This window comes from Epinephelus lanceolatus, chromosome 18, assembly GCF_041903045.1.
Source record: "Epinephelus lanceolatus isolate andai-2023 chromosome 18, ASM4190304v1, whole genome shotgun sequence".
Classification (NCBI taxonomy): Eukaryota; Metazoa; Chordata; class Actinopteri; order Perciformes; family Serranidae; genus Epinephelus; species Epinephelus lanceolatus.
The window spans coordinates 39,286,524-39,301,880 of record NC_135751.1 but is presented as its reverse complement, the minus strand read 5'-3'; the positions used below and the strand labels follow the sequence as shown (position 1 = coordinate 39,301,880).

Sequence of the window (15,357 nt, the reverse complement as noted above, 5' to 3'; positions counted from 1 at the left end):
CACACACAAAAAAGCTATTTTTGTGGAGGCTTTATTGTTTTCACAATTTATTGTTTCTTATCTGTGAAATTAAAGTAAATAAAAGCTTTGTTTCCACTGAGGGAAATGGTTTCAGCTTACAGAGACAGACAGGAGGTCTGCGTCGCTGCGACGAGTAGTCACATTTCTAGGTAGGTGCACTTTAGGCTACAGCATAAGGCCCGTTTCCACCGCAGGAACTTCGGGGTAATTTTACGGGGCCGGGGCCATTGGTGCGTGTCTCCACCGCAGCAACCACCCCCGAAGGACAGAGTTCCGGAACTTTTACAGGGGCTAAACAAGTCCCTGCCTCGGGGTAGGTACTCAGAACGGCCCGAGAAACTCCTGGCTGGGGCTTGGGGATTACTTGGTGCTGATTGGATATACTCAAGGAGGGATGTGACATTTTGTAAATAACAACATGGTTATCGTAGATTAGCTGGGCTAACCGTTAGCTGTTAGCGGTGTCTGTAATAACTCCATAAACAGTCAGTTTTTTTCCAGCGGATATCTTAGTTACATGATTGAGCTAGCAAAGCAGTTTTGTGTTGCTATGTGTGGTATTTATTCAGTTTTGGGAAATCACTATGTCTAGAAAGCATCAGCTGACAGGGACAGCTAACAGCAGCAGCAAAGCTAACATCAGAACGTCATCTGTTAAAAGCCTCCCGTTGTCAGATACGACATGAAACTACTCCAGTTAGGTCAATCATGTTGTAACTAAGACATCCGCTGGAAAAAATATTTTTTTCACGGACCGTGACCAGAGTTATTACAGACACCGCTAACAGCTAACGGCGCCCCGGTCAAAATGGTCGCGCAACGATTACGTCACATACAGAGCCCGGTAACTTTACAGGAACCCTGTCTCAGTGGAGACACAGCGGTGGAGAGGGCCAAGCGAGGGGACATTCCTGTAGTAGTTCCTGCCCCCAGGAGGTGTATCAGGAACTTCTTCAGTGGAAACGGGCCTATAGGCTCTACGTCTACGCAGAAGTATATCAGAAATACTTTATAAATAAATAATAAATCCTGCACATTGCACAGTGGCTTCATTTTTCAGCCCTGGAAGTTGCCGCTTAGGTAAAACTGTGAATATGCACACTAAGGAAGCAGTAGTATTAAAAAAGACAAAAATATGGTTGAAATACTTCATTTGACTTCAGGTTGCAAAGTGTTTAAACTGCAGATATTACTTTCTTATTCTAAAGACGCCACAGGTCGACACACGCAGAAACTTTCTGACGACTCATCAGCTTCCTCTTGTGGAGAATCTACAGCCTGTAAGGGAGCAAGTTTGTGAGCTCATGAGTCAGTCACCACTCAGATCCACGTTTAATTTAAAAAACAGACCACAAAAAATGAAGTTCATTTTTTAATAATTGCATTTTATTAATTGAAAAAACAAAAAAACAAATGCAAATAAAAAAAGGAGCAAAAATAAAACAGTATCATTAGGTAAGACAAGGCGAGAGACACTTAAATAAGAAGAGTTCCATGTTGGTGAGGACAAAGGTGAAGGCGGGCTGATGTAGGAGGGGAGAGGAGGCGGCGGGGGGGCGGGGCATTGTTGGATGGGACAGGTTGGATTATGTACACTGTTTCTCACTGCAGGACTGGCAGGCCCCATAGAGGGGAGGGGGGGCTCAAAGTAGCAGGTCGGAGACACTGAAACACCAGAGAGAAAGGCACTATCCAGAGAGAACAAGAAAACAGAAACCAGTAACACAAACACGGTAAACAAACACACACATACACACACTGGACCAGAAATCAAAATGTCTGACGAAAAAAGTGCTTGACCACACGCCACGTTGGACAAAAGAAAAAAAAACAAAACTTGTACATCATTGAAGCTGATCTCTCAACTTTTAGCATAAAAGACAATCTCTCAGTTTTCTGAACTGTTAATCTGTGCCAGCTGCGGATCTGCACTGGTGATTACACAATGTGATTATCCAAACTCTGCCTCTTTGCTACGTGCAGGTATAACAAGGAGGAGAGCGTATGCATGCATGTTATGAATGTTTGCGAATATGCATGTGAACGTCCTGTACATGTCCTCATACACCACTCTCTCGAACGAATATCGACATCGTCACTTTTTTTTTTGTTTTTCAGCATGTCTTTTAAAAATCCCTTGCATGGTTTGTGTAGTTCAGTTCTCCGACCTTGCTTCCCTCATGTTAATGTCTGTGGACTCAGTCAGCTACATTCACTGCCCAAGTTAAAATGGCTGCAATAAATACATTGGCTTTGAAAAGGTGGCTGACCTTTATACAGGGCTGTGGAGTACGACAGCTCTTTGCAGCATTCGTGGCTCTACTTGCTGGTCAACATTAGCTTCCTGACAGGATCAGTTTCTTCTCAGTGAACTAACTCTCCTTTCCTTGCGCAACAGACAAGAGAAACCTTCTCAAAAAAATGGAATTTATGACCCCTTAAATATCATGCTGTGTTATCTGAGAGCCCTCAGATTCAGAAAAAATAAAATTGACAATTCAGCACATCCTAGAGCTACGAGGTCTTATCCAGACTAACAAAAAGATTGAACATAATTTACAAATGGAAAAAAAATACAATTTGTGATGAGAGGTAAAACAGACAAACACATACAAATATATAATATATATTCTTAAAAAATGGATTCTCTCTATAGTTGATTTATTTATACAGCCGGTGGCTGATGTACAATGCTCACGTGCCAATGATCTCAAACATGGAAACTTGCTGTACTGTAGATTGCATCTTTTTTCTCTCTCTTCTTTTTTTTGTACATTTTAAAACCATTTCTTCTTTTTTATATTTTTAATCTTTTTTTTTTCTTCTTTAAAACAGAGTTAGGATTTATCGGTAGGCATTTCATTTAGGTGATTAAAACAACATGCGGCAAAGGAAAAAAAAAACACAAAAGAAAAGGCAGAATGTTAAGAAGTTAAGGAGAGGACAGAAGCAGCTGTGGGAGCGGTAGAATCATTTGGTTATCTTCACTGTTGGTGCACTAATCTTTAGTTTCTCTGCATTTAGATTTCCCTCAAAGACAGTTCAATCCTCGCCAAGGCGTTCACTGGGGAGGTGAACGTTCTCAGCACAAGTAAAAGTTGATTTTTTTTTTGCTCAGCTGCCACCCACACAGCGACGCCTATGACAGCTCTACTCCTGTTTTATCTCTCTCTGTTTCGGTTGTTTGCATTCTTCCTGTCTGCTCCTGTTATCGTGGGATGGCGAAGAGGAGGGTGGAGGGGTGGTTGAGGGGTTGGATGGGGGCTGATGAGATCAAGAACGATGATGATGATGGTGGTGGTGGTGGTGGTGGTGGTGGTGATGGTGGTTGCTGTTGTGGTGGTGGTTGTTGTTGTTGTTGTTGTTGTTGTTGTTGCTGTTTACATGGTCTGACTGTTTACATGTTCCGATTGACAGGCGTGACGTAGTTGCGGGGGAACATGCCCGTTTGGCCGTGGCAGCCTCCTTTCCACCAGTTGGGGTCAGAGTTGTCCAGGACTTGGATGAAGTCACCGCGTCGGAAACCCAGCTCTCCTTCCTCCTGGGGGTCAAAGTCAAAGAGCGCCTGCACGTATGTGGGATGCTGTGTGAACAAGAGAAGGACACAGAGGTCGTGAGACATGTTAGTGACATATAACATGATGATTTATAAATACATGTGACAGAATAAAACACTAAACTTTCACACTAATTTCTGAGTTCATGGTGATCTTGGTTAAAAGTAAAACATTTAAAATCCTGAGTAGGGCTGGGCGATTAATTGAAAACTAATCGAAGCTGATATTCAGAGCCTCTGACCGATGTGATCTTACCCATGGCAGTAAGTTCGATTTTAAAAAATAACATCTATTTTTTTAATATCTATTTTTTTAATATCTGTTTTTATATCTATTTTTTATATCCATTTTTAACATCTATTTTTTAATATCTTTTTTTAATATCCATTTTTTTACATATATTTTTTTAATATCTATTTTTTAATATCCATTTTTTTTACATATATTTTTTTAATATCCATTTTTTACATCGATTTTTAAATATCCATTTTTTTCTATTTTATATCTATTTTATAATATCTTTTTTTACATATATTTTTTAATATCTATTTTTTATATCTATTTTTTAATATCCATTTTTTATATCCTATTTTTTATATCTTTTTTTAATATCCATTTTTTTAATATATATTTTTTGTATCTATTTTTTTAATATCCATTTTTTGTATCTATTTTTTAATATCCATTTTTTTACATCTATTTTTTGTATCTATTTTTTTATATCTATTTTTGTTAAATATCTCCCTTTTTTTTCTTTTTTAATATTTGTATATTCTTTTATATTGTCTTGCTCATGTTGTTTTTTATGTCGCACCACTGAGGGGTTGCACAAGAATTTCGTTGTACAGAAATGTTCAATGACACTAAAGCATTCTGATTCTGACGTACTACTGCATGTGTAGTCATGTGACTCCGCCCTGTACAGTCCGCAACCTGGAAGCAACATGGAGGAGAACTAAAACACTGAGCCAACTGAGCAACTTGAGCAGCTTGCACCAAAGAGAAATGCCTTTCGTTTGGAGACATTTTGGCTTTCGTGAAGACGACACCGAACAAATGAAATCAAATGTAAGCGACCAAAGGTAACACCACCAATCTGCTTCAACACCTGGAGCACAATCACGTTATCCAATATGAACAGTGCACGGCTCAAGTTACTTATTTTATACTGTTTTAGAGAACTGGATTTTACTTTCAAACTAAAATGTGACGTTATTTTCTAATTTTTCACAAGGCAAAATTGAAAATAATTTATTTTGTTTGCAAGAAATGCAGGTTATTTAGATGTTTTAATTCTTAGTGTTGTGTGCTTTGATTTCGATTGTTTGAAATATTAAATAAATAACCATAAATAGTTTATCTGCTTCCGTTATTTTAAAATCACAAGATAAGCAGTCTTTCAATAGACAAAAATATCAGCTTTAATTTAAAAAAATTTTTTTTTTTTACAAGTATTTAATTTGTGTATTTCCGTCTTGCCAAACACTTAGTTATATTATTTTTATATTTATTTTTACCAATCCGTTTTCTCATGGGTTGAAATATGTTTATTAATCATACCACAAGGACTGTTTTTGAAGGCAGAGTCATATAACAAATGTTTTATCTGTATTTTAATAGGAAAAAAACCCAGAACACTTTGTATCTATGATGTGATGAAAGAATTCTGTTCTAAATAAAAAATAAATCCCAGCTTTAATAGTTGAGCATATTTACAGTGCAAACCTTGTCAGTGAACTATGAAAGAAAAAAACTAAAAAAAAAAAGTTCTTAAATCATAAACGAAGTCAAATGTTCAATTAATCATGATATTGATTTGAGGTCGTATCACCCAGCACTAATCATAAGAGAACAAATTTTGGTTGTTTTACATACTCAACCTAGAATAATTAGCATCCTGCCACACACACTCTCCGCTCCCTCCTGCTCTCTACCACACATACATTCACTACATACATCACTGTCTCTTTCCCTATGACTGTCTTACCTGCAGCTTCTCCTCATCCCTTTATCCTCTGTATGGTTTTGGTCACACTTCCTTTCCTCTTCCCCTGCAGCTGTCCCTCAGACCTGCAGGCTACAAACTTCTTCTGCCTACCGACGTCCAGATTCGCTGCAATCTCACTCACATTTGAAATGAAACCTGCACGCGTCTCACTGAGGAGCATAAACAAATAATACGAGTTCCAAGATCCTGAGCCGAGCCTCACTGTTGCTGTTTTTACCCCCAGTTTCATATTGGCGCACTCATTTAGAACTGCACACAAACACCTGCGTCACAAGTGTCCGGTTACTAAGAGCTGAACCTCACCTGCCGACAACACAGAGAGATTTTACTGGCAATGATGAACTGTGAAAAATTGACTGAAATTTTATGGACATTTATGCGTCTTTTTTTTTCTTTTTTTACCACTAATTACGTGAATGCAAATCACTATCACTCGGCGCAGGCAGCATCTATTTTTTCATGCCTTCATAGCTTCTTGACATTTCCCTTGGGTTCACAGTGTGTGACAACATTTGTGTAAAGGAACCAAACCACAACAAACAAAAAAACAACAAAAGCTGAGCTACTGGTGACAGATGTCTAGCAACATGTGTGTCACTGTCTAATAGCAATACTGTGGTTTTTAATAAGCAATTCACAGACTTAGGCCGTGATCACACAGAAAGGTTGTAAAATTGAATGCCACAAAAAAAAAAAAAAAAGCTTGCTGCCCCTTTTTATTGTTGCCAGGTATTTTTGTCACAGTAATCAGTGTGTAGTTGCTGCCATGTTGAGGCAGAGGCTACTGTCTGTAGCTCTGGTTGAGGGTGAGAGGCTGTCAGCAGATAAACAGAGATCTGTGTGGGTACATGAGACCCTAAAAAAGAGGCTGGATCATGGGGAGTACCACCAGTTGGTCCAGGAGCTTCTCCTCCATCATGGACGTTTACAGGCAGATTTTAGGATGACTCAGGGGCAGTTTGACAACCTGCTGTCTATCGTCAGGCCGTATAGCTCTGGGTATCCAGCAACCACTACCACCAGTTTCTCCTCCATTGTTTACCAACTGTAAACACAGACCACACAAATCATCTGTTTGGACAATGGGAAAAAAGAGATAATGGGGGGCGCTTTTCTGCTCTGAGCTGAAGTTTTTTCAACTCGAGGAGTTCAGAGCGCTGCGGCAAAAACGTTAGGTGCCTAGAGCACAGAAACATGAGGTGCATCACAACACAAAAATCGCGAAAACATTACAAAAAGCCGCCTCCAGCTGCTAAGACACTTTCTGTGTGATCAAGGTCTAGACAAGTCTATCTGGGTTTAAATACTTATGGTCCACAAAATAATGAATAGATAGGAATAAGCGCCCTTGTTGTAAGAGGACCTGATGACACTTGTTGCAGTGGATACAGACGCATCTGTGAGATGAACGAAGATGATATGTTGGACAAAATCATTTGGCTAATAAACTGTTTTGCAGTAGTAAGGAGTCATCTTAAGATTAAGTTTTAGGTGGCAATAGTCTCAGACGGGCAGAGGTATCTTTTCTTTTTCTGTACTCCTGTGACGTTATCCCCACCACTCCCAGTCGCCATCTTTCTCAGCTCTGCTGCCTGTTCCACCTGTCAAGACTGACCTCAGGTGACGGGCGCTGAGCACTACAATTTTTTAATACAGCATCTTGGTATCAGTTTAATAGAAAGAGGAGCATCTGTATTTTTGACGGCATTAAAAAAATCATACTTTTCGGACTTCTAAATACATTGTAAAGCGTAATACTTGGATTCTATTGGGCTACAGTGCTGGTATGAAGCCCTTTTCACACTGCACTTAACCCCAAGCTAAGTGAGCTGTTAGCCTGGCATATTTGTACCAAAGTGGGCTAACCCTGACTTTAGCCTCGGGGCTTGCTAGCCCTTCTCTGAAACAGGGGTAGCCTCAAGTTTGTGGGGTTATCCCCTAAAAATCAACTGAACATGGGGCTTAAAGTTGCCAGTGTGAAACAAAGCTAATGAAATTTGCATCACATTTTTGTTGTCCACTCGCACAACTTTGTCACGTCATTAGTATGCCCGTGCTTTATGTTTTAACCATGATAACTTCTACTAACCAAATCTGTAGGGACCTAGCGAGCTAGCTAAATCCAAACAACAATAGGAACACTAGACACAACATTCATTAGGCCCGAAAACAGAACCACCTCCTTTATTTGCCACAGCTGAAAAAGTTAAAACAACAGACGTCTCCTTTTCAGTCTTTCCTTTCTCTGCTATGCTCTCTCTTTCTGATGTTTCAGCAGCGCTCTCACATAAAACCCTGCTAATGGCGACATTTTAGGGTCATTTTAGAGTGTAAAGATTAGTCACATGGTCCAGTGGACATTTACCTCAGGGATGTGGGTTAACAATGTGAATATGGAAGTTAGCTAAAGGCTATGAGCTATAATATGCAGTGTGAAAAAAGCCCTGAAGAAAAACACTAAGGGTCAGAAAATACTGTTGATTTTGTTATTGATCGTAGTTTTAGCTGAGATGATTTAGCTGCGACACCTGATCGGGGATACAGTAAATTACATCTGTATCTTCACGTATAATTCACATTCAAAGTATATGATAAAGTAATGGGAGCATGTTGTTTGCCGCCTTTTCTATTGTTGTGTTTTGCCGGGGTGTACGCAGCAGGATTCTGAAAAATCTTCGTCAAGACTGAACCAATGAATTAATGGGATGTTTATAAAATTACAGTTTGTATTTCAAGACAATATAAATGTTTTCATACATGACCTTAACTCACAATCCCACAGTGAGTTGTTTTTAACGAGGGCATTATATCCATCCCTATTTTAAGCTATATTTCACTCATGATTTCAGAATTAAATGTAACTGAATTTAAACTAAGAAATAAATATAACATGGACAAAGACAGAATGCTATGTCAACAGAACACACAACAGGGCGTTGACCAGCTTTATTGTTTAACTGCATCAGAAATCATAATGATCACCTTCCCTTTGTGTAAAAAGAAGCCTTTCAGAGAAAAGTCTGCAGTCCAGCCTTCACATGTGGTGAACTTGTGAACCAACATGTCCTTTCTGGTTCTGCAGTGTTAAAGGCGTTGCTTCCCCACAAGTGATGCAGATATACCTTTGTACTGTTCTAGTAAGTTTTAAAAGTTACATCCAATTATATCCTCAAATAAAACCCATCTTCACCTCTGAATAGGTTATATACCGTATCATGTTGTTATTGTTTGTGATTGTGGTTTAAGGATTAAAGCCTGGATGCCAGTGTGACAGTTCTTACCTGGTGGACCTGCTCTATGTCTCGCAGGAAGATTTGCTGATTGCGAGAGACTGAGGTGGAGCGGTGGTAGTCCACCAGCTCGTTGAGGGAGTTAAACTTCACCACCCATAGGAAATACTTTCCAGCCCCATCACGAAGAACCTTGAAGTGCTGGACGTCATTTCCAAACCTGCACAAGGGCACAGAGAGAAAAACTATGAGAGGGGATATTCAACTAGGTGCTAAATGCAGATTTAAAGAATACTTCACCTCAAAATGATCATTTGTGTTTCAGTTACTCCCTTCATGTTTCTTTTAGTTTGTGAAGAAAAGTTTTTTTCTTGCATGCCTCCACAGTGAACAAAGAATCCAAAAACGGAAAAAATTCTTGATGAATTGAGGTCATAGTTGACGCGTTTAACAACAGCAAAGCTATAGACCATTTCAAGGTGTCCTTCAGTTGCTAGGAAACAACATTGCTGTTTCACTTAAACGTATAATCGAGCCACTACTGCAGTCCTCCTGGACTGAAATACAAACTGTGGAAAATACATCCATTTTCATCCACTTATCCGGGGCCGGGTCACGGGGACAGCAGTCCAAGCAAAGCACCCCAGACATCCCTCTCCCTCACGACACTTTCCAGCTCCCCCTGGAGGACCCCAAGGTGTTCCCAAGCCAGATGAGATATGTAATCCCTCCAGTGTGTTCTGGTTCTGCCCCGGGGCCTCCTACCAGTGGGACATGCCCAGAACACCTCTAACAGAAGGCACCCAGGAGGATCCTGATCAGATGCCTGAACCACCTCAACTGACCCCTTTTTACGCGAAGGAGCAGCGGCTCTACTCCGAGTTCCCTCCGGATGTCCGAGCTCCTCACCCTATCTCTAAGGCTGAGCCCAACCACCCCACAGAGGAAACTCATTTCAGCCGCTTGTATCTGCAATCTCATTCTTTCGGTCACTACCCAGAGCTCATGACCATAGGTGAGGGTTGGGATGTAGGTGGACCAGTATATTGAAAGCTTTGCCTCCTGGCTCAGCTTCACTGCAGATGCTGCACCAAACTGCCGATCCAGTCTACCCTCACTCGTGAACAAGACCCTGAGACACGTGAACTCCCTCCCTTGAGGCAGTAACTCTCTCCCAACCCAGAGGGGAGGTCTGTGTTCCTCACCGTGGAAAAATGCTTAAGTGCCAACATTAATTTTAGGACCGAGCTACTCAATAGTAGGTTGCTGCCTTTGACGAGGTACAAAGCTTAAGCTGTCTACCATTTCCCTATACAAACCAGCTCAAAGCTTGGATGGACGCAGTCAAACAAATAACTAGACACCGTAGAGAAACTCCAAGATCTGCAGCACTCATTTCTTTACCAGTTTATATCAAAACATCTGTTTACGAACTCTGAGACAACTCCTGCAATATAATCAAAATTTCATTTAACCAGTTGTATGCTCAGCACTTAGCAACAGACAGACGGGGAACTTAATGGAAAGTGAAATACATCTCTATGCTCTTCAAAGCCAAACAGTAATTTCACCTCACTGAACGAAGGAGCTGCTGACCTACCACTGGCTCCATCAGTTAGTTTGAGTTATTGTGTGACTTTGGTCTTTTAAAGGGTTAGTTTGTATTCACCAAGGTTACACACAGTAACACAAGCAAACTATCAATCAAGGCAACGGTAGACCAGCAGCTCCAGTATTACGCAAAGTAAAACTACTTACTTAGTAAGGGTGGGGGGAAAAGCTCGATTCTTAGATGCATCACGATGCGGACATGGACGATTCGCCATCGATTCACAAATGTCAGTAATTGATTATGTAAATGTTCATAACATGATGCTGACGGAACAAAAGAGGCAGAACTTAACTGTCAGTGTAGCACCCAGACAGTCTACAGTGCCAACGAGGTAAGGTTAACTTGTACTAATTCATCTCTCAGTTTGTTTCACCCTGCCTGGTGTCTTGGCTTTTGCATGCTCGCAGCTTCTCTGCTGGCATAATGTAAATAACAGCGGCTGTGGCGGACTCCGCCACCCCCTCATGTTATTCTCATACACACAGGACACTGTAAGGCGCTTTCAAATTCACTCACTCATTCATCAATGCAGTTAACTTTTTAAAATAAAGGATGTGGACCATATATTATTGAATGGGAGGTGAATTGCAAACTGTTTCAGGGGAAATATTACACTAGACCGTGCAAACACTGGACCCTATGCAGGCGTGTGTGTATATCCCATATATGTATATCCCACAATGCCCCCTGGTTCCAAAGTGATGGTGTGGAGGTAGGTTGAAGGGGAAAGGGACCTGGAGAAGAGCCACACTGTATGCAAGTAAAATAATCTGTTTATTTATTTATGGATCACCAAAAATACAGTCTGCTATATTTTAAAAGAGAAAAATAAATGTGTTGAAATAAAACATTTTGATGCATCGATAATCGTTTTATTATCGAATCATTACCCTCTGAATCAGAATTGAATCATGAGGTGCCTGGAGATTCCCACTGATATAGAAATAGTCATTATAGGAGGTTTCACAATAAGTGTTCCTTTAATATACCTTTAGATAAAGGCAGTGGAACACTGACATTAATCTTGCTTATCAAATGCATTAAACATGTCTGTGACAGACTGGTGAGTATTAGTCAAATGAATCAGTCAGCTACTGCTGAACATCAGTCTCTCACTGGCGTGACTAAGTGGAGTCAGGACGGTCCAGACAGTAATTAGGATCCATATCTTAGCATCAACGTTACATGTGACCTGCTGTGAACTGGTGTGTCTTTTGGGAAGGTCAGAATGGAGGGAGGCAGATAAGAGGAAATGAGCTCTGTATGTGTCAGCTAAAACACTAAGTACTCACAGGGCTGGCGTCCAACACAAGTCATAACTGGTGACTGTTGGTCACCAGAGGGCAGCACCAAGACTTCACAAGAATAAGGAAGCGGCTGAACTCATGACTCAGACATACCAAGTATGGAAACACATGAACCTGATCACTTCTGAGAAAACTGTACACTGATGTAAGTATAATCCTAAATTGTATTTATAGAAAACAGAGTGAGTCTGAATCATGTCCCACGCTGAGTGGTACTTGGTGTGGCTGGTGCGACTTACTTCACAGAGAGGGAGAAGTCTCCTGGTGCACTCTCGCTCTCTCTGATGAGGAAGGCCCCGTCGTGCCTCTGTTTGTTTAGCATCTCCTCTGCTTTGGCCCGGGGGATCTTCCCGAAGAACCACCTGGAGGAGAAAGTACAAGTTAGCATCGACTAAACTGACCTAAAGCCACCCCTCGGCCTTCTTGTATAGACTGGATCAACAGTCTGAGAGAACTCTGAATGACTTTTTTTCTACTGAGAAAGTTGTAAAAAACTTTACTTGTGAATATAATGACGGAACAACACAGCTTGATTATGCACAATCTGGGTGGCGTTAAAGGGACAGTTCACTTCAACACCAAAAATACACTTTTTATCTCTTGGTGCTTTTAATCTAGATTGCTTTGCTGTGAGTTGTTGAGTGTGGTAGAGATCAGCCGTAGAGATGTCTGCTTTCTCTCCAATATAATGTGCCAGAAAATACACAGCGCAGAAAGAAGCGTGGATCTAGGCCTACCTCACCTAGCACCACTGAGCTAATGGCACAGCTCCGACATGGAGGACGAAACTAATGTCTACATGTTGTGCAGTCACAAGCACGAGCCTCTCGTCCATGAATTGATGCACGCTTCCTTCTGCACGATGATGCAGTTGGCAGATGTAGTTTGGTACAAAGGAAACGGATCCTACGCAAAACTGCTCACAACAAGATCTGTGGATTATCTTGACTAACCAGGTTATGACTTCTGGGAAGAGACGTTGCTTTGAGCACCACAAGCCAAGTGCCATCTAGTAAGGGTTGGAGATCGTTCACATTTGAACCGATAACGCTACTGGTGCTGGTACCTCGAATTCGATACTGGTACCAGACGGTACCTTTTTTCGTCACTTTACTCTTTCTGTGGGCTAGTTAGGAAAACTGAATTTTTGAACGAGCTACAGTGAACAAGTGATTCTGCTCCTCTGCTCTTTTAAAATCACACACAGAGCAAAGTCTCTGTCTGCTTGTGTGTGTGTGTATACAGTCAGGTCCATAATTATTTGGACAATGATACAGTTGTCGTCATTTTGGCTCTGTACACCACCACAATGAGTTTTAAATGAAACAATGAATACCTGCTTAAAGTGCAGACTCTCAGCTTTCATTTAAGGCTTTTTTCAAAAATGTAGTATGAACCATGTAGGAATTACAACCATTTCTTCACACAGTCCCCCGACTTTAAGGGCTCGTAAGTATTTGGACAAACTAACATAATCATCAATTAAACAGTCAGTTTTAATACTTGGTTGCAAATCCTTTACAGTCAATGACTGCCTGAAGTGTTGGACACATAGGCATCATCAGATGCTGGGTTTCTTCCCTGGTGAAGCTCTACCAGCCCTTTACTGTAGTCGTCTGCACTTCCTGCTTGTGTTTTGGGTGTTTTGCCCTCAGTTTTGGCTTCAGCAAGAGAAACGCATGCTCAGTTGGATTCAGGTCAGATGATATGACTTGGCCATTACAGAACATTCCACTTCTTTGCCTTAAAAATGTCTTTGGTTGCTTTTGCAGTATGCTTCAGGTCATTGTCCATCTGCACTGTGAAACATCGTCCAATGAGTTTTGAAGCATTTGGTTGAATCTGAGCAGATAATGGTGCCCCAAACACTTCAGCTTTCATCCTGCTGCTCTTGTCAGCAGTCACATCATCAATAAATACAAGAGAACCAGTTCCACTGGCAGCCATACATGGCCATGACATAACAGTACCTCCACCATGCTTCACTGATGAGTTGGTGTGCTTTGGATCATGAGCAGTTCCTTCCCTTCTTCCTTCTCTTGTCTTCCCATCATTCTGGTAGTTGATCTTTGTTTTATCTGTCCATAGTATGCTGTTCCACAACTGTACAGGCTTTTTAGATGGTTTTTGACAAACTCTAATCTGGCCTTCCATTTTTAATGGTTTGCATCTTGTGATAAACCCTCTGTATTTATTCTAGTGAAGTCTTGTCTTGCTTACAAGAGCAGCAGGATGAAAGCTGAAGTGTTTGGGGCACCATTATCTGCTCAGATTCAATTAAATGCTTCAAAACTCATTGGACGATGCTTCACAGTGCAGATGGACATTGACCTGAAGCATATTGCAAAAGCAACCAAAGACATTTTTAAGGCAAAGAAGTGGAATGTTCTGTGATGGCCAAGTCATATCATCTGACCTGAATCCAATTGAGCATGCGTTTCTCTTGCTGAAGCCAAAACTGAGGGCAAAACACAAGCAGGAAGTGCAGACGGCTGCAGTAAAGGGCTGGCAGAGCATCACCAGGGAAGAAACCCAGCATCTGATGATGTCTATGTGTCCAACACTTCAGGCAGTCATTGACTGTAAAGGATTTGCAACCAAGTATTAAAACTGACTGTTTAATTGATGATTATGTTAGTTTGTCCAAATACTTATGAGCCCTTAAAGTTGGGGGACTGTGTGAAGAAATGGTTGTAATTCCTACACGGTTCATACTACATTTTTGAAAAAAGCCTTAAATGAAAGCTGAGAGTCTGCACTTTAAGCACGTATTCATTGTTTCATTTAAAACTCATTGTGGTGGTGTACAGAGCCAAAATGACGACAACTGTATCATTGTCCAAATAATTATGGACCTGACTGTATGTAATTTAAAATAATATGAATAATATAAAATAAATAATAAAAAATTTAAAATACACGACAAACAGCAGACACTATGCTATATATATATTTTATTTTTTTTTTAAAGGAGGGGGGAGAAAGAGGGGATGACATGCAGCAAAGGGCTGCAGACTGGAATTGAACCTGCTACTGCGGCAAGGACAATGCCCTTGTGCACAGAATACCCACTCTAATCACTGAGCTACTGGGCACCCCACAATATAACATTTCTGAAATAAAATAGAAAACAAACAAAATAGACTGAAACTATCTGTGCTGCAGCGATAGTTTTGGCACCGTGGGAAGCCGGTGGAACTCCGTGACCAGCTTCACTACGTCTGGGCCCTTTGTGGCTTCCTTTCTGAAACCAGTGGCTTGGTGTCGCTCAGTAGACTCGGCTGCAAATGGCCTTGAGGCCGGGAAGCCAGCGACAGAGTTCTGCAGGCAGCTTTGCAGTGCTTCCGCCTTGTGTCTGAACCAGGTGTTTTGAGCCAGGTGCACTCCAAGGTACCAAAATTTGGCATCAATTGATTTTAAATGAATGGTACTCAGTAGCAGCAATGTAATTTGGTCAGTACCCTTTAAAAGGTACTGAGTTTGGTACCCAACCATACATCTGGTTCCATTATATTAGAGAGATATCAGACATCTGTACTTGATACCTCCAACATGCAGCAACTCACACCGAAACAATCTCAACTGACTTCTTCGTATAGGTAAGAGGCAAAATATGTATATT

The 15,357-nt window shown here is 40.9% G+C and overlaps 1 protein-coding gene across 1 annotated transcript in view; it reads right to left on the bottom strand.

The window, feature by feature from the left end:
• Positions 1-1,385: 1,385 nt before the first annotated feature.
• Positions 1,386-15,357, bottom strand: part of grb2b (growth factor receptor-bound protein 2b) — a 57,722-nt gene continuing 43,750 nt past the window's right edge. The window contains exons 4-6 of the mRNA XM_033645089.2: positions 11,975-12,097; positions 8,868-9,036; positions 1,386-3,604 (exon numbers count right to left, since the gene is read on the bottom strand). Of these exons, the coding sequence (XP_033500980.1) occupies positions 3,419-3,604; positions 8,868-9,036; positions 11,975-12,097 (478 nt within the window). The 3' untranslated portion in view covers positions 1,386-3,418. The remainder of the gene's footprint in view (positions 3,605-8,867; positions 9,037-11,974; positions 12,098-15,357) is intronic.